Source organism: Equus asinus, chromosome 4 (assembly GCF_041296235.1).
Source record: "Equus asinus isolate D_3611 breed Donkey chromosome 4, EquAss-T2T_v2, whole genome shotgun sequence".
Lineage (NCBI taxonomy): Eukaryota > Metazoa > Chordata > Mammalia > Perissodactyla > Equidae > Equus > Equus asinus.
The window spans coordinates 34,023,139-34,043,612 of NC_091793.1; the positions used below are offsets into that span (position 1 = coordinate 34,023,139).

The following is a 20,474-nucleotide window of genomic DNA, read 5'->3' on the forward strand; positions in this document are numbered from 1 at the left end:
ACCCTGATACCAAAACCAGACAAGGACAACACAGAAAAAGAAAACTACAGGCCAGTATTACTAATGAGCATCAATGCAAAAATCCTCAAAAAAATACTAGCTAATTGAATACAACAATACATTAAAAAGATCATACACCATGATCAACTGGGATTTATTCCAGGGACACAAGGATGGTTCAACATCCACAAATCCATCAACGCAAAACACCACATTAACAAAATGAAGAATAAAAATCACATGATCATCTCAATAGATGCAGAGAAAGCATTTGATACAGCATCCATTTATGATGAAAACTCTGAATAAAACGGATATAGAAGGAAAGCACCTCAACATAATAAAGACCATATATGACAAACCCACAGCTAATATCATTCTCACTGGAGAAAAATTGAAAGCTATCCCTCTAAGAACAGGAACCAGACAAGGATGCCCACTGTCATCACTCTTATTTAACATAGTATTGGAAGTCCTAGCCAGAGCAATCAGGCAAGGAAAAGAAATAAAATGGATCCAAATTGCAAAAGAAGAAGTGAAACTGTCACTATTTGTAGATGACATGATTTTATTTACAGAAAACCCTAAAGAATCCACTAAAAACCTTTCAGAAATAACAAACGAATATGGTCAAGTTGCAGGATTCAAAATCTACATACAAAAATCAGTTGTGTTTCTATACACTAAAATGAAGTAGCAGAAAGAGAAATTAAGAATACAATCCCATTTACAATTGCAACAAAAAGAATAAAATACCTAGGAATAAACTTACCCAAAGAGGTGAAAGATCTCTACACTGAAAACTATAAAATGTTGAAAGAAGTTGAAGATACAAAGAAATAGAAAGATATTCTGTGCTCTTGGATTGGAAGAATTAACATAGTTAAAATGTCCATACCTCCTAAAGCAATCTATAGATTCAATGCAATCCCTATCAAAGTTCCAAGGACAACTTTCAAAGGAATAGAACAAAGAATCCTAAAAATTATGTGGAACAACAAAAGACCCCAAATAGACAAAGGAATCCTGAGAAAAATGTGTCTATTTTTGTGCCAGTACCATGCTGTTTTGGTTACTATGGCTTTGTAGTATATTTTTAAATCAGAGAGTGTGATACCTCCAGCTTTGTTCTTTGTGACAACATGGATGGACCTTGAGGGCATTATGCTAAGAGAAATAAGTCAGAGGGAGAAAGTCAAATACCATATGATCTCACTCATAAGTAGAAGATAAAAACAATGACAAACAAACATAGAGACAGAGATTGGATTGGTGGTTACCAGAGGGGAAGAGGGAAGGCAGGAGGGCAAAAGGGGTGATTCGGCACATGTGTGTGGTGATGGATTTTAATTAGTCTTTGGGTGGCGGACATGATGTAATCTCCCCAGAAATTGAAATTTAATGATCTACACCTGAAATTTATATCATGTTATAAACCAATGTTACCTCAATTAAAAAAAAAAAAGGAAGGAATTTTTTTTATCAGCTGTGGACCACTCAATCTACACTTCTTTATACGAAAAGTTCACCTTCAGCATGAATCTTTGGTGAACAGCTAACCTAACCATCTACAGCACAAAGCCCTTCTGTCTGCCTTCTTTTGCCCCCTCCCTCCCTTCTTCAGGTCCCTGCAGTCTTGTCCACAGCAGCCCTGGTTCAAAGGGCTCCTTCTTTCAGGTGGCTACTTCCAGGCTGTGGAGTCACATGCTGTCAGGAAAAGGGCTTTACAAGTGACCCTGCTGTCCATTCAGGAGCTAGGGGGCCTCACCTCAAAAACTTATTTAAACTTTACTTATTTAAAACTTACTTAAACTTATTTAACTTAGGCCTTTAATATGCCTGTGAAATGATATAAACCAGAAGCTGGCAAACTATGGCCTCTGGCCCAGAGTCGGCCCACCACCTCTTTTTGTAAATAAAGTTTTATTGGAACACAGTCACACTCATTCATTTCAATAGTGTACACGACTGCTTTGACACTGCAACGGCAAAGCTGAGTCATCACTACAGAGACCACATGGTCCACAAATCCTAAAATGTTTATCTGGTCCTTTATAGGAAAAGTTTCCTGAACACTGGTATGTTCAATTAAGAAATGCTTGCTTCCATGGCTGTCAGTCAATAGCAACAATCTTTTTGCCTTGTGGAATAGCTCTAAAACCTTTTTTCAAAAATACTGATTCTTCCTTTATCATAGTATTTTAACACATGGCATGACAAGTGGGCAGACTCATGTAAATGAGAAGGGCCCAATCTACTCTCAGTTCTGAAATCAGCTCAGTGTTATGACTGATTCCAAGTTTTTCTTTGTGAACTTTTTTTCCCACTGTCATTCCCTCTATAATATTTCAGTGAACTCACGCTCACTCCAAAACTTCTTCTCCTATCACCAAAACATACCTTCTGGAAAAGAATCTTCACGATTCATTCTTGCTAAAGTGTGAGGGACTATAAGCTTAAGGAATATTATCTTTCCAAGTACAGCAGTGTATTCCTCCCTTTTGGGTTTCCCTACACCTTACAGCTGCCTCCATCACAGCATCTAGAACACCGTATATTGCATTGTTTTACATTCATCTGCTTCCAGAATCAAGACCTTCCCGAGGGCAGAGACCACTTGTTTATCTTTACACCTCTGGCACCCAGTACCCAGCTAGAGTCTATCTATCTCCACAAATGTCTATTGAAGGAAAGGATGGAAGGACGAAAGCAGGCAGGCAGGCAGGCTGGCGCACAGTGTTACTTATCTCTCCCCAACGTATTTGCATTTTGACAGAGGACATGACTTAAAGCCAAGCAATGAAGCTGTGTTGGTGGGATTTTAAACCTCAGGAAGCAAGTGGGAGAGATTTGTAGGTAGGGAGACCTGCCTGGCACCCTTTAAAATCTATATTCACAAAGCGTTGTCTGTCTCACCTAATTTTCTGGTCAGCCCTAAAGCGGAGAAGGGAAACGTAAATACTACATCCATGAGAATAAAGACTAACCTTCCAGTGCTCAAAAAAGAATAAGAAAAAAGATAAATATATCCAAATTAGCAAGTGGGGCAACATTAATAAGAAAACCAAAGGACAAGGTGTTTGAAATTCTATCTCCAGGAAGAAACCAGACAAAAACAGTGAATGCCAGGAAAACGTCCCCCAAAGCCATCTTAGGCAGCATAACGTGGTGTTGAGAGCCATTGAACTCAAACTCCCTGGTTTGAGTTCCATCTCTACTTCTCTCTGGCAGTGTGACCTTGGGCAAGTTCTTTAGCAATTCAAAACCTCAAAGTCTTCATCCGTGAAGTGGAGGTACAAATAGTACCCATCTAATAAGGCTTTTGATATGATTAAATAGTATAAGTAAGTATTAGCTATTATTATTTTTTTGAAAAAACCATTTATTCATTTATTTATTCATTACGTCCTTCTTATATGCAAGTCCTAGACTTATTCTTTCTAAAATATTCTGACACCGGGGCTGGCCCAGTGGTGGAGCGGTTAAGTTCTAGACTGCTGTCTAGAAAAGGCAGCAGCCTAGAAAGACAGTGAGAGTTCTAGGCGGTTACCAGCAGCCACCCTGGTGCTCTAAACACGTGTGTGTTTGATAACTGTTACTGATTGAGTAAGGAGTCACAGCATGGGGTATTTTCCACACTGATGAGACTCCAAAGACTGTCTCTGTTCTGCGTTCAAACTGATGTGTCCTCCCATCTAATAAGGCTTTTGAGGTGATATGATAGCCAGAAAAAAACAATAGGCCAGGGCTGAGTCTTCCATTTGTTCGCTCCACATGGATGAAGTGGCCACTAGGTACCAGGCCCTGGGCAGTGAGGCAGAGGTTCCCCATCCTTCTAGAGGCTCCCCATCCTTCTCAGTTGGATTTCCAGCAAATGGAACATTTTGGTCGAAAGTTGAACCGGAAGCTATAGTCAAACATGAAAAGGAAAGTTCCCGACAATCTTATGAGACTCATAATGGAAAAACATACCCCAGAGTTAACCAAGAGACTGCAGTTCCATAATTTGCAGTCAAGTTGTCATTTTTCTGTTGATTATTTTAAAAAGGGATTTTTTTTAAAGATTGTTACTGATTCTTAATTTCTTCTTCCTGTGTAATCAGCCCATAGTTATAAGTAGGCATTCCAAATTGCACTATATTTCTTGCAATGTGATTCTTAAAATAGAACACCTACATTTTCTAGACCCACAATTGCTGAACTTTTACTATCAGACAAGGACTGTCGCGGCTGAGGAATGAGGCCTGATAAGGCTGCCTGATAAAAACAACGACAACAACATGGGGCAACAGTCATAGCAGGGAAAGGAGAAGACTGAGCCCTCTCCAAATTGTAGCACATTCAGTAAGATTTTTATTCCATTAGGACACTCTTAGCACTATAGCGCAGTTGCTACCCCCATATTCTCTAGCATTTTTCATTATTTTCCCTTAAAATTTGTGCCTGGGAATTAAAGGTCAGGGGTCCTTGGTTTAAGCTCAGTACAGAAGGAATCTCTTAAAAATACAGATGATGTATTAGTCATATTTCTAAAGAAGGAGCTTTAATTATTCGTCTTCAAACATTTCTGCTGAGATAAAGGTCACCACATAATTACCGCTCCCACCCAATGGCCACTGGCGGGGAAAATGAGAACAAAGCTCCTAGATCCTCGATTCACAGATCATGAAGGATTTGAAGGGTCTCACTTACAGTTGTTTTCCACATAAGGAAAGTGAGACCCAGGGAAGTGACAAGCCAAGGTCACGGGTAATGAAGGTCAGAGTTGGGAATCAGGGTTCATAAGGTGAGACGGCCCCAGTGTCAGTTTCCTGTGGCTTCTCTAATAAATTACCACTAACCAAGTGGCTTAGAACGACAGAAATGTATGCTCTCACAGTTCTAGAAGCCGGAAGTCCAAAATCAAAGTGTTGGCAGAGCGGTGCTCCCTCTGAAGGTTCAGGGAGGACCTTTTCTTGCTTCTTCATCCAGGTTCTTTGGCTTGTGGCTGCATCACTTTAATCTCTGCCTCCATCTTCATGGGGTCTTCTTTCCTCTGCATCTCTTCTCTAGGTGTCTCTCACAAGTACACATATCATTGGGTTTAGGGCCCACCCAGATAATCCAGAATAATCTCATCTTGAGAGCTTTCATTTAATTACATCGGCAAAGACCCTTTTTACAAATAAGATCGCATCCCCATATACCAGGCGTTAGGACATGGATAAATCTTTTGGGGGCCTCCACTCAACCCACTACACCCCTTGTTTTGCCTAAAGTAGTAACCACCATTACATCAATTTTAAAAAGCACTTTGTGCTTTAAAATGGTTTATAGTATCTTTTTCTCTTCTTCTTATTTCCAAGTTTTTTGGAGTCAGACTTGTGTACTTGAATTTTGAATTCCGGTCTGTCATTCACGAAACACAACCTTAGATGAATTCCTTATCCATCCTTCTAAGCCTCAGTTTCTTCCACACTGTAATGACAACAGTAACTTCCACCTCATAGGGTGCTTGCGAAAATCAGTATGCTAACGCGTGTAAAGCACTTAACGGAGTGTCTGGTAAGAGCCGGTGCTCAGTGAGTGCCAGCTGATGTCAAATTAGAATAATATCCATAGAGACCAATCTATTCCTTACAAACTGTATGCATTTGAGGTCCACTGGGTGACACATTTCCTCCAGCCAGAAACCTTTCTGGCACCAACATGCCAGAGCAGGCTCATTGTTGAGTGTTGACGCCCGGGTGTGTGGCCTGCTCAGCAGTGGGGGAGAATTCTCTGGATTCTCTGAATTGTTGCTGTCCCAGCCCACACCATGGACCTTCAGATGTTCAGCAGAGGACAGAATAAGGAGACGTTCTGGTATCAGAAAGGAGACAAGATTATTCCAGCAACCATGGGACCAGTCCCTTCGGATCTGACCAGACTGGGGCAGCGCCACTCCGGGTTAGTCAAAGTGTGGTTGTGATTGGGTTTCTGAAGGCGGGGAGGAGGGGAGGGCACCCGTGAGCCTGGGAGGGCTGCAAAGTCTCTGTCAGGCACCCAGTTATACAACCTCCTGGTCCAGAAATTTGTCCCGAAGCAAAGAACCAGAATAGTCAAGCGTTGAACCAAAAAAGAAAAAAAGAAAAGCATTTCTGAAGGATGTTGCTATAGTTGTGCTTTTCCAAATAAATAAAGGGCAGTGTAAAGTTATACAGAACTTACACAACAACAGTGGTTTGCCAGCCACACCCCAAACATCTTGCATTTATTAGTTCATTTCCTAGCTTAATCTCCCTCTGAGAAAATCAGGTATCTAGAAATTCTCCTCCCTACTCTTTTCACCCAGGATGCCACAACCCCACGCAGACACCCTTTTGTTTGGGGGAGGGTGATAAAAATTCTGAATTTATTACAATGATTGCTTCCAGTGGATAATCTATCCAGAACTGTACATAATGATCCTGCATTCATGCCATTCTATAAGAAGCAATTCTAACATTTGGAATAGCAAAAACAAGACACCAATTTGCAACCACCAACACCCCTTCCCCATGAGACCTAAATTCAAAGTCATTCTGAATTCATTGCAACTATTTGTATTAATATCATTAACCCAACGAGCTGAGCAACCCTGGCTGATACAGACATGGGGTCCTTTTCAGAGCGCCCAGAACTCTAGTCCACTGTCATGCGTGAGTGATGCCGGGGCCAGTGGTCTGCACAATTCATGTGTCTCCAGGTTACTGCGTGCAGGTGTTCTTTCTTACTGTTTTCCTAGCTCTCCATATGGTCACAACTGTGACTCTTGCTATTTTTATCAACCAATGCCCTCTTCTGATGAACATAAAAATGTCATGTCCACAGAGATTCTGTTACACCGTTCCAGGGGCATGCTCGTGTTTCCAGAATGAGCATTGCTGGGTTTTGAACACCAAGGCAACAAAGCCAAGGTCACAGCACAAACCCTGTGAGAGCCAGTTGTCTTCCCTCTTCCATATGTGCAAACTGAACTCCCAAACCTGGCTTATGTGCCCCCAAATTGATGCCTCATGTCAGAAGATACCCCAGATGAGGGAGAAATGAATGGGAGTAATTTAATCACCTTTAATGGAGTGGGGACTCAAATTGAATTCTGCTATTGTATATGCATATAATTATTCATTTATCATCCAGAATGGAAAAGCAGATTTATTTGAGAACTGTGTGTATGTCATTCTATCAGTCAACATGCCTATTCATTCAACAAGCTTATTGATACCTGCTCCATGTCAAGTTCTATGCCAGGTGCTTGGAATCTATGATACATAAGACTTAGCATGAGCCTTCAATGAATCATTATAGAGCCGAGATAAGGTCGGGGTAGGGGAGGGAGAGAGAGAGATGGCGCTCCCTGAGCAGATCAGAAAAGACTTCTGGAGGAAGAGCGTCTAAGCTGAAATTTAGAGATGAATATGAGTTTGCTAAGCAGACAAAGTGGAGATGGGCAGGCAGATGGGAACTACCTGAGCCAAGGCATGGAAGTGTGAGGTGCAGGCTAGTTTAAAGAATAGTGAGCAGCTGGCTATTACCAAAGTTCACACTGTGCAGGAGTGCGTGTCGGGAAATGACAGTGATGACTCTGGGTGTGCGAGGATTTGGTTACTGTTCCATTTACTCAACAAATGTTTATTGAGCTCGTACTAAATTCAGGGATTAGGACCAGGAGCTAGGAGCTTAGGGTAATGGAAGAGGTGAGACACGAACCTGCAAAACTGCCTTATAAAGTAAGATACTTTCCACAAGGGAGGACGGCATCAGAGAAGTATTTCATTCATTTGTGTTCATCAATGACAATGGATTGAGCAGTCAATGAGCACCCACCAACGCGGATGATGATCAGGCATGTTTCTCACACTGAAGGAGCTGACAGTCCAGTGGAGTAAACAGACACATAAACAGAACATTATAATATGTTCAATAATCAACATAGTAGCAATTATTGACAGCTTACTAGGTTCCAGACCTGATCTAAGTGGTTTATATTGATCAACCTTGTCCATTCTCACACAATCAGTAGGTATGATTGTTGTCTACATTTCACAAATGGCAAAGTCAGAGCCAGAGAGGTTATTAGTTGGCTCAATCATAGCTAAGATTAAAATCCAGGCAATTTGACTCCACATTCTCAACCCTCACTGCAGAGAACTGTAGTAGCACAGAAGAGAAACACATAAGCCAGTGTAGAGGGGGCCAGGAAGATGAATCCTTCCACTCCACCAGCAGTTATGTCCTCCCTGAGGTCCCCAGGGAATATAGAGATAGCTTATAGAGTCTTTGGAAACTACCAAACTCATGATACTTACCAGATTGTGTAACATCTAGATTTGAAGCTCAAAAGCGTAAACTTTCCCCCCAACATTCAACTAGGTTACATTTCTCATTCAAATTATGGTAATTTTTCCAATCCCCTGTATCCCCATAAGCACAAAATCTTATTGTATGCTTCTAGGGTCTTTATCAAGAGAAGTATAAATTTGATGGGGAAGCTTCTAATATTTCCCTTCAGAGGTCTTCTTGTGGGTTCCTAGCATTTTATGTTACCTAATACCTTTTGAATAGCACTGTGAAAATTCCTAGCTGGATTTGTATACTAGCAATTCATTATGTATCAGCCTCAATGTCCTATATCCAAAATGATGAAATTATAATTACATTTTTCATTCAAATTATTGTAACTATTCCAACTCCCACCTAATTTAGTCCCCTCTATCCTCATAACCACCATTGCCATTAGGTCGGCAAATACCAAAAAGGGGAGAGTTGTCAAAAGTTGCAACTGTAATGATCTTATTATGAAACTTCAACATAAATAGGTGGTAAAAAAGCCACAGGAGTGCAGAATGCTGAAAGTTGATCTCGTTCTTGGAGAAGGAAATCCAGGATGGGGAAATCTGGATCAGTCAGAATAGCATCTGTCTGCGTGTAACAGAACCTGACTAGAACGACCTGAGCAAATACGGGGTGTTTCTCTTGCAACATAAGCAGAGCCCAGGCCAGGGCAGATGTCAGCAGCCTTCCAGGATCCTTCTGTTTTCCTGTTCTGCTGCTATCTTTGCAAGATTACTGGTATACTTTCAGGCATCAAGCCATATTTCAGGCAACAAGAAGGGCAAAGAGCAAGAGATAAAAGGAAGAAGCTAGCCAACTCTGTCCCCTTTGAAAAAGTTTTCCTAGAAGCCACAGCCTGCAACTCCTGTGTCAATCTCATTGGCCAGATTTGGGTCACATGGCTCCACTAGCTGCAAGGGAGTCAGAGCAGGGCTGTGTATGAACTCAGCACATGCCACTCCAGAAAAAGCAGGGTTTAGATAGCAAGAAAAATGGAGGGCATACACTTTGGGTTGGCAGCTAGCAGTGTCTGCAACATTACCCTAAAATTTTCCAATAAAACAAGCGAGAAGAGCAGAAAAGGGGCAGTCAAAGCAGATTTTAAAACCTCAGGGAAAACAGCTAATTAGACAAATCTGAGCCAAATTTTATCTAAGTATTTCCCTTGTAAGTTACTTAGATAACCTATGGCCCTAAATCTCATGGGAGGAGTTAGAGAGGTTTGGGGAGGGCAGAGAAAGGGCAAAGCACGCCCAGCCAAGGCACTGAAGAGTGAAACATTTTGTGTGGGAAATGACAATCTACTCACTGTTTCCAGAGACTAAATTGCAAAGTAAGGGATATTAGGAAGGTAAATGGGCCAGATCATGGATGGCTTGTATATATGGTTTAAAAATGTGTTTATCCGGTACAAGATGCAGAGCCACTGAGGTATCTGAAGCCAGGAGGGGGTAGGTCGGGCTCACATTTTAGATAATTCACTTTTAGTGACTGGGAGTAGGATGGAATCAAGAAAATAAAGCTAAAGGTGAAGAAATAAGAGGTAACTGTGTTAACACAGATAGAAGATGCTCAGGGCCCGATCTAGCCAGGCTGCAGAGCAGTGCACAAACATGAGGAACTACTTCTTTGAGCATTAGAGAAGCCCTCTTGGAGGAAGCAGCCTTTTATGGCTGAAAATTAACCTTCTTTTATGCCTACAGCATCTATCTGCAGGGTCTGAGGCAGCCCTACTTCAAACATTTAGTAGGAATTTATGGGAAGTAGGTTATTCTAATTAGAGCTCCCAAGCAACTTGCCCTACTATTCATAAGTAAAATGGTCTGGAAGTGTTTTCAGCAAAAGGCTGAGAACTTGAAATAATCTTTAAGATCTAAATGTAGAAAGGGCCTATACCAAAGTACTTGTATCCCCAAAATCAGTTTCTCCAGCTCTGGCGACTATCAAAGGAGCTGGATAAAACTACAGATGCAGAGGCCCACCTTCAGACCTACTGGATCAGAATCCCAAGGGTGGGACTTGAGGATGTTATTATAATAAATTCCACAGGCTATTCTAATATACACCAGGCCTTGGTCAACAGCATAATAGGCCTGGCAGGGCATGACCAGGACCCTGACAGGCGTATTAACCAGAAATAGGGCATGAGATCCCAGAATGTACCATCATGAGGAGAGAGATGAAAGTGCCGGTAGAAAGGCCATCACTCGTGCAGAAGGTCAGAAGCATGGAACGTGGCTACAAAGCGGGGAGGACTGAAGCAGTAAGCAGGTGGGGAACTGGAAGGAACAGAGGAAAGACTGGCTGGGGAGACTAACGGGGCTCAGGGCACAGCCTCTCTGTCAGGAGAGGGAGCTGCATGGCAATGGACCAAATCATAATACCCAGAGGGGTGTGACAGACTCAGACTCTCAACTTTCAAGGCAATTCTGTGGCTATGCTTTGGTTGATAAATTGAGTCAAAATGCCTTTGTATATAAAGTAACCCATATGCTAAGCTATTTGTTGGTGAAAAGAATTTGGAGATTCCATTGGTCAAGAAGTAGAAAGAAGCACATCTCTCATCCCTCAGAATAGACCAAAGGAATATCTGAGCAGCTCTGATGAGGAAGCCGCGAAAATCCCTGTACAGTCACGCACCACATAACGATGTTTTGTTCAATGAAAGACTGAAAATGCGACGGTGCTCCCATAAGATTAGTACCATGTAGCCTAGGCGTGTAGTAGGCTATACCATCTACGTTTGTGTAAGTACACTCTATGATGTTCACACAATGAAGAAATTGCCTAATGATGCATTTCTCAGGATGTATCCCCATCGTTAAGTGACACATGACTGTAATTCAATGCTCTCAGGCAGGTTCCCAGGGTGGCAGATTCTTCAGCCCTTTTGCCCCTTAGACATCACTGAGCAAATGCCCAGTGGCTTTGGAGCTGCTCCCCACTGTGTCTGGTATGTCAACTATTTATTTTGTGAACATCCAACAGACAGGAAGTTTCGCGAAATGGGGTAGAGGAAAGAAGAAGGTAGATAGGCCTGTTTGCTAGGGTTTTCTAACGATAATTCTCATTTTTCTCTGGGAAAAATAAAAGTACTGACTTTATACAACCAGCCTCAGATCACTAGGGGTGCTGGTGGCCATCCCCATGCACCTCACTCCCGCTGAGGCCATGGGTATAATTTACAACTGCTCTCATGTTCGAGGGCTTTCTCCTAGTATCCTTCTGAGCCAGAACATGCCAAGTATGTTTGTTTTGATGTTTCCAGGCCAGATCTCCTGCTTTGGATTAGTCGAAATCATAAATGGTCAATAAGGCTCAAAAAGGTGTTGAGTAAGCATGTTGTGGGGGGTTGTGATCACAGCCCTCCCGGGCCTGGAGCCTGGCGTGGCCTCCACGACCTTCCTAAAAAAGCAGGCATTAATCAGGCAGCTAGCAGGGATTTCTGAAAGCCCCAGGGTGTCCTGAGCGACGGCCCTGCCTGCATGCCAGCTCTAAGCTCTCTCCTTCCTTCTCTTGAGCACAGGTTCCCTGAGCACAGGCGGAGTTCTGTGGTGCTCAACTTACCTGGACTTGAGGTGTTCCCCGGGGACCTTCTGGTGTCAGATGGAGCTGCCGATTATCTGTGCCACCCACTTCTGCTGCTGAATCCAGGTCCTGCTCATTCAGCATACTTATGTTACAAGGCAGATACGGACAGATATTGTAATAAGCAGGGGTGATTTTCAGAATATTTAATGACTGGTGAAACATGTGCACCAACAAGTTAAAACAGATGTCTCACCAATTAGGACTGGCATCAGCCATGAATTACTGGAACCAGCTGAATACCACCCTTGGTATTGGGTGTTCCACTTACAGACATGGATAGGTATGAGCTTTCCCTCAAAAGGTCCTCTTGTCAAAGAATTTACCCCAGGTCTGGGACCTGGAAAAGATACACCAGGGACAGTCACCATTCTAGAGCAAAAGGCTCTCTCTGGGCTGGGGGGCAGCTTCTGTATCATTGCTGTAATGCCACCCCTGGCCTGCTGCTGGCCTTCTGCCTCACACTGGTATCTTCCAACCAGGTGGTACCTTCCAACCAGGTGGTACCTTGTGGAGGCAGAGGTCCCAGGGACAGCAGATTCCTGTTAGAGCAGATTAGAGGTAGGCAGCCTTAGGGACAAATCTTCTTCTGCATTTTGAACTCAGTTGTGAAAGAAAGAGCAATTGTGGTGTTGAGGGCACATTCTCCTTGATTCTGAGGGTAGCCTTTGAGAGCTAAAAGGAAACTTAAAGATGATCCATCCTGGTAGCGTTCAAACTGGTTTTGTTCTTAGCAGAGTCCTTTTTACAAAAGAACCCTCACTTGGAAATCCAATGTATAAAACAGATCCAGGTGGAGTTGCAATGCCTGAAAATGGGGTGGGTCCCAAAGACTCACCTCCAACGCATCCCCAGCAGTCCAGGACACTCGGCACATAGTTAGAAAGCCACCAAGTTCATTCTTCACTCACATATGTGCAAAGTGCGACCCAGAAAGGAGAAGTGACCTAGCTGTGGTGTCAGCTGGTTTGTGTCAGAAGAACGGATTCTAGGCTCCTGACTGCTAGTCCTGTGCCCTCTCCACCAGCCTGTATCAACATCCATTGTATGGGCAACTGTAGTCTTCTCTGTGGAACCCAGAAGTCACCAGGAAATAAACCATAACTAACATTGTATAGCTCTCCACTCTTTACAGATCCCTTTCACATCTACTGTCTCATATGACACAATAATGCAAATGAACATCTGCTGTCTCATCTGATACAATCACCCAAGTGAACAAACCAAGAGGGATTAAGCCATCTACTCAAGGACAGGCCCCTAGAAATTAGAGCTAGTTCTAAACACTGCGTAACCTTAACAGAGGTTAGTACGTATCTCATGATGCTTCATGAATGCTCTAAACTGGTTAATACCAAGAGTAGTCTTTCCCAAAGGTTGGTCCCAGACCAGCAGCTTCCGTATTACCTGGGAAATTGTGAAAAATTTAGAGTGTGGGGTCCAACCCCAGGCCTTCTGAATTAGAAGCTCTGAGGTGGCGGGGAGCACCAATTTGTTTTTTAGCGAGGCCTCCAGGTGATTCTGGAGCCAGCTAAAGGTTCAGAACCACCATGCTAAAGAACAAGGTCATAATTGCTGTGTGATGCTTCTAAATCTACTGGTTGATCTTTGTTGTGTACGTAGCATCACAGTAGCTGCCACATAGTAAAAGCTCTGCAACGTCCTCCATCATACGCCTCTGTGCCCCCTCCTCAAGGAGTTTAGAATAGAGTTCTCACATCCCAGATTCGTGGTGCTTCTCCAGCTTCGATGTGCACATGAGTCACCTAGAGATATTGTTGAAATAGAGATTCTGATTCAGCAAAACTTAATATATGCTAGAGACAATAAAAGATTGTGGCATCAATAAAGACTCATTTAAATTTTCTTCTGAATACTTGTGAAGCTTTCCCCAGGCCCTAAAATTATCCTCAAAGCCAGAAAAACCAAGGAGAAAAATTTGCTAAGAACAGATTATTGCAGTTCAAATTGGACATAATAATTTACCACCAGACATTGAGGGCTAAGAGTGGTGAAGCTGCTTTGTCCCTGAGGGAGGTTCCATCTAATCTTCCCTTTCAAAAGATCGATAAGGTGGTCAGAATGAGCAAGATAATCAGTTGGACAGGTGCCTTCCAGGGTTCCAGCAGGAAAAGCCCCTCAGCACATACTTTGTAGTAAATGCTGCCCGGGTAATTGCTTCCATCTGATTCAAGTATTATGCAGCATCTCCTGATGAATTGAATAGAAAGAAAGATAGGCCTATAAGGCATCTATTTTGTATATTGAGTCACCAGAATATCTTGCCTAAACCTAAGAAATAGTTCCAGCCTTTTCTGGGTAGCATTACAAATTGATGCAAATGACATAAAAATCAAGAATCCAGAATCTAATCATTTTACTCCCTGATCATCAAAAGTGTGCATTATTGAGTGATGACTTCCTTCTCAGCTCAAAGCAACTCCTAAGGACTACTCGGATGGTGGCCAATAGCGACAAAAAGCCCCCAACATAAAGATTGGTGATGTGTTGATGTCCCCCTATTTCAGGTGTCAGCCTTTAACGACACATGGGGATTATTGGGTTGATGCAATCTCCAAGACTCAAGTTTGGTCAGGCTATTGACATTGCATATGCTGGGATTGTTTTTGATGGTTTTGATAGAACAACGTAAAAGTGAAGTCCTTTTAGCCCCAAAGTTCTATGACTCTCTGTCTTAAAGGAATCACTCAACTCTTTATTACATCTTCTAAGTTTCTCCCTGAGTGATGGGAAAAAGGAGGCTGAACAGAACTCTAGTAAGGAAACAGGACAATATGACCTTAAGGTAGCAATTAACACCAACTTTCAGGTTGCAACATTGCTTCATTCACTCATCTGCATACATATAAATATTTATTCTGTGTGCATGCTCAAGAGAAGGAGAATTAAAGCAGGATGAATTCTGCTTGGCTCATTTGAAAAAGCAGATTTTGTAAAGCTCTGCAATGATCTGTCACTAGTTACTCGAAGTACTAATCTATCTTCTTTAATTTCACCCACCAGAATCCAAAAAGCCAAGATGGCCTTTCTCCAAGAGAGGAGTGGTAAGTGTTGTGTGTTGTCAGTTGGGTTTTAATTAAGCCTCCTGTAGCTAAGAAAGTAAGAAAGGACTGAAGAGCCTCTTCATCTCACTTTTTCTGTGCATAATGGCAGACAGCACACGAAATTTAAATTATATCATCACATCCATAGTAATGGCTACAGAACATGCCAAATGATGCCATTTTGTGCAGCAAAACAGTGTTAATTGCCAGTGGTTAATGAGCTCTGCAAAACACAAAGCAATCCTAATATTGTGATGCTTTACAACTCCACATTTATGACTTGATACAGCTTAGGAAACTGCTTACTTGATGAAGTGAACTTGCACAAGCATATGCCCCAGTTTGCCGTCAGTGGCGTGCATATTGGGAACACTGAAAAATTAATGAAATATTACAGAAAGAGATTCCACAAATACACTTCTATTTCTGGGAAAGCCGGTTGGAGTCCTCGTGGTTTTTAAAAATTCATTCTTGGTTCCATCAATTATTGAAGAGTTGTAAATCGAAATCAGTGGCCCATGATTCTTTACTGTCTAGGACAAGGGTTAACCACTGTCCGGCCTTTCCTTCAGGCCTGCTGGGGGTGGAGGGAAGAAGTGTTCCTGACCACAACCCGACTCCTCACTCCTGTTTTTTGGAGGAGGGGGTAAGGACGGACTGTTTCTCCTTCCAACAAAGCTAGTTGCGATACCTACACTGTGCCTCATTCTGTTAAAAATCTGGCCAGGTGGCCTCTCTGATTAATTTGTTATTAGTTGTTGACACCCACCTTGGACGTTCTGCGGACACACACACACTGGTATTTTTTAAGTACCACAACTAAATTAAAAGCCCTCTGAGGTTCCACTCCCAGCTGCTCCACTTACCGTTCTGTGACCTTGGCCAAATGAATTAACCTCCCTCAGCTTCAGGTCCTTCCCTATAAAAGGTAGATGGTAATAGTGCCAGCCCCATAGAGTGGTTGTGACAAGGAAGTCAAATAACGCATGTGGAGCTGGCCCCAGAGCTGGACACATCTTAAACAACTGATATTGGCCATATTATTGGTAGTATTATTTGTAATTAGGGTTTGGAAAAAGTATTCTCATAATTGAGTATATCAGTGACTTTCACATTATTTTTCCAAGTGTCAACAGTTTGTATGAATATCTTAGCTCAGGCTGCTATAACAAAATACTGCAGACTAGGTGGCTTAAACACCCAATATTTATTTCTTACAGTTCTGGGGCTGGGAAGTTCAAGATCAGGGTGCCAGGATGTCGGGTTCTGGTGAGAGCCTTCTTCCTGGCTTATAGATGGCCACCTTCTCGCTGTGTCCTCACACAGTGGAGAGCTCCGGTGTCTCTTCCCTTTCTTATAGGGACACTAATTCCATCATGGGGGCCCCCTCAAGCCCTCATCTAAACCTAATTATTTCCCAAAGGTCCTATCTCCAAATACCATCACACTGGGGGGGTTAGGGCTTTAGATGAATTTGTGGTGGACAGAAACATTCCATCCATAGTGACACAGTCTAAACATTACAAGCGTCAAGTTGTACACTATTAGCAAAATGATGACACCATTGTCACCATGGCTGTTGCTCAGCATTTCGCTTTGTCCTTGTTTAGGGACAAGATTTGACTCTTTTCCTGGTAGAACGTGAGACAGGGCCTATGGTACAGCCTTTCCTGGGCTCCTTCCTCATTTAAATGGAGGCAGGGCCTGTTACCAGCCACTTCTGGGGTCTCAGGAGAAGGGGCATCTTTCACCAGCTCTCCTCCAGACCAGGGAAGCTCTAAGGGCCATCTGGGAGACAGAATGTGCTTTCAAGAGGGAGGACTAACCTAAGGAAGGATATTCCTACAAGTTGTCGTGATCAGTCTATTTTTTTCCCTATGAAGAAGCAATTTGTTCCACGTACGTTGGACGAGTGTACTAAGACGTCAAGATGCCCATTAGCAGCTCACAATTGAGAAGGTCAGACTGACATGTAAATTGGAAAACAAAATGTGCTAAATGGCTTGCCCAGTGTTGGAGGTGGGTAGGCAGTGGTGGAGGTATACAAAGACAGAATAATTAGTGGGATGACATAATGTTTCAGCAAATGTTCTCACTAATAAAAGGAAATTTCATTTCTTGAACGTTTACTTTCACCAGGACACAATATCTGGTCCACTTAAAATCAACATGTCTACTTACTCCCTCATCCTTTTAGCATTATTTGTCAAATAATTCATATCTATGTAAGTGATAATCTGCATCAATATAACAAACACGCTACTACATTGTAATGTATTTTCCCAATCTATTGAAGATTTTTCCTTTTCTCACCTTCTTTCCCTCTCTTCTTCCTTTCTTCCCACCCCTCAATAACAATATTAGTAATAAAAGCAAACACATATGTAATGCTTACCACATTATCAGACACTGTTTCTGTTTGCGTGTGTTCCTGTTTGTGTACGCCGTAGTTGACATATATTAACTCATTAATTATCACAACCCAACAAGGTAGGTAACATTATTATCCTCATTTTTCAAAGGGGGAAACTGAGGTTCAGAGAGATTGAATAACTCACCTGAGGTCACACAGCTCATAAACAGCAGAATGGGGATTTGTCCCCAACAGTCCCAGGCGGTCTAGCTCTGAGCCTGTTTTAGCCCCAACATTAAATTACTCCTCCAACTGTGGGGCCCCATAACCAGTGCTAGACACTCCTCCCTCCTTTATCTCAGCAGAGCTCTCAAAGGTCTCGTCTGTTCTCACCAATTCAATGCCATCTCCTTGTCAACCATTCCAATATGGATATGTTCACATATATCCATTTCACTCCAGTTCCATGTCACCAGCGCCTACTGCAAATTTCCATTCCACCCACCTCTTAGTTATTAGGTTTGAGACCCTAGAGGTAGCCTTGGCCTCTTACTTCTCATCATCTTCCATATCCTCTCAAATACCCTTCAAATGCTTCTCATTGTCTCACCTAGCCAATGCCACTATAGTGGAAGCAACAAGGCTTCCAACAACGGGTCTGTCACTCTAAAGAGTTAATGTGGCCTCTGAGCAGACTGTCCCCTCCTTTCTCACTGGTATAACCATCAAGCACTTCTTTGGTCAGGAGGTTGGTCAGACCCATGGAGAGTGACAGTGAGTGTCCTTCAAGACAGAGGGCTGGTGCCCACTTTCCCACAGTCCCAATGCTGCTTTCATTGTCTCCGCTTCTTTATTTTCCAACTGGCTGCTGCTATTTTGATTTCCACAACATGCAGTCACTATGGTTTCAGACCTCAACAAAAGGCATATGTCCCAACTGTGGTAGGAGGTCCCCAACCAGCTCCAAGATTCCTTTTCTGCTGTGGAAGCTAATGAGTCTCATAGGCTCCCCTTTCAGTGCCATAACCCTACCAGAGAAACCAGCCACGGCCCTTTAGCACATTCTGAAACTATTGCAGAGTCTCCTTTCAGATACACAGGGAGCCACCCACCCACAGCAGCAGATAACTCATGCCTTCCCTTGCTCATTAACACAAAGTTGAGTAACTTCCACCAAACTGCTTAGATCCATGCCAGCATCATGCACGCTGAAGCAACAGAACAAATTAAAAAATTACTTGTGAAAAACATTCACTTGAGATGCAGCCAAGTCGACTTTAGAAAGCCTTACACATTGTTATTTGATAGCTTCTTCCCGGTTTTGTTGGTAAAATGAACTCTTTAAGTGGATAATTCATCATATTGCAACAGAATACTGAATGAATCCAAAAAAAAAAAGGTCACAATATGTTAAGTTTAAAAACCAAGTAATAAAAGAATGTATAAATAGGGCACAATTAAAAGTTAGTTATAAATATGATCAGAAAAAGGTTTTCAGTGGTTATCTGGGGTAGAGATTATGAGTGACTTTGATTTTCTTTGTGTTTTTGTTTCCCAAATTTTCTACAGTAACCATACATTGCCTTGTAATCAGATTTTTTTAACTAAAATTCTAACAAAAATAAATGGGCAGTTCCATTCCAAGGAAACTAGAGTTTCTGGCATATTCTGGTATTCGTTAGTAGAGAATTACTGTGTTGGGCAATTCCATTAACACTCTGGGCTTTATTGAATCATCTGCTAAATGAGAGGTTGAACTAAGACATCCAAGGCACCTTTTGATGCTAAAGTCCTATGATCCAGTGTTTGCCAAGTTAGAACTTTATATATCACCCTACGGGGTAGATGCTAGACTGAACTCCGTCTATGTGCTATATGACCATCCTAAGATGGGTCCTTTTTTTTTTTCATTAGTAAAATGACATGTGTTGACTAGACATCCTCACCAGCCTCTCTCCTCCAGGTTTGACATTCTGTGGTCCTGTGAGTCAGACTATGGCTCAGAAATAGCTTATAGAGAAAATGTACAGTCTGTTCTCATGCATGTTAGAAAATGAATGAATAAAAGATGCTGAAGCTACCAAAATCTTGTCGTGTTTGAAAATCCCGTTTCTAACAATCTTTAAGCAGGGCAAAGACAAACACAAGCATGTGTCTGATCTGGAAAACTGCCTCTCCTCTGTGAAGATTACAGACTTCAGGCGCTATGAGTTCCACAGCCTTAAGGTATCTCATAAACTGTTGATTGTGTGGCATGGCTTCTTTTTTTGTTTTAGTCGTTATCTTAAGTTGTCAGATAATCACCTTGTTCATAAAAACAACAAGGTTCAGGAGAGGAACCAGGTCTGCTCTCTCTAACGCACACTGAACCCCCAGGAAAGTCATTTTATTTAAACTGAAGTGATGGATATGAGAGCACTTTGTAGACCATGAGGTCTTGTACAAATGTTAATAGTTGCTATGATTATTCACCTCTCTGGACCTCAATTTCCTCATTTGAAAAATAAGATGGTTTTGATAAGTCAACTTCCAAAGGCCTCTTTAAACTTTAAAACTCTTATTTCCTGATTCTTCAGTAGTTAATTTCAAGAAGCGTTTCCAGGGGAACCTGGATTAGACTTCCCAGTTCTGGGTTTGGAGTTCTTTGAAGGGTTTTTTTTGCAATAAACTGAAAAAGACTCATGAAATTCTCAAGTATAATTCAAAAGAACATCAATTTGAATGCCTTTTCATTTTAAATTAAAAATAACATATGTCACACCTTCCATGCTTTGCATTGGGAGGAGGTGGCATCCCCAAACCAAAAAGAAACCTGTGGTTTGGGTAGCTTGAAGCATCACTACCAAGAGGGATGCGGGCCCTGCGGCAGGAAACCATGATTTCGAGAACACTTGTTCCTGCGAAGTCAAAGCAAATAGTGAACAGGTCAACCCATCGAGATGGAAATGTTTTGTTCTCTCTTTTCTCCCATGTACAGGATAAGACCTGGAATGAAGTCATGGAAACATATCAAAAACTTCCTACTGATCATTTAGACTTGAGAAAGCAGCAAGAGGCCATGTGGGAACTTTTCACAAGTGAATGCACTTATTTCTTGGACCATTTATTAGTTCTTAAGATGGTAATGCTGGGCT

The 20,474-nt window shown here is 42.1% G+C and overlaps 1 protein-coding gene across 6 annotated transcripts in view; it reads left to right on the plus strand.

Moving 5' to 3' along the window:
- Positions 1-20,474, plus strand: part of PLEKHG7 (pleckstrin homology and RhoGEF domain containing G7) — a 57,707-nt gene that overhangs the window by 6,665 nt on the left and 30,568 nt on the right. For 3 of the 6 annotated variants that reach the window (XM_070507051.1, XM_044744315.2, XM_044744330.2), the window contains exons 4-7: positions 11,861-11,988; positions 14,947-14,987; positions 19,468-19,566; positions 20,318-20,461. In XM_070507051.1, coding sequence (XP_070363152.1) covers positions 11,861-11,988; positions 14,947-14,987; positions 19,468-19,566; positions 20,318-20,461 — 412 coding nt within the window. Of the gene's footprint in view, positions 1-5,680; positions 5,929-11,860; positions 11,989-14,946; positions 14,988-19,467; positions 19,567-20,317; positions 20,462-20,474 lie in introns of those variants that run through there. The other 3 variants (XM_044744322.2, XM_070507052.1, XM_014841260.3) reach the window with 2 other exon arrangements.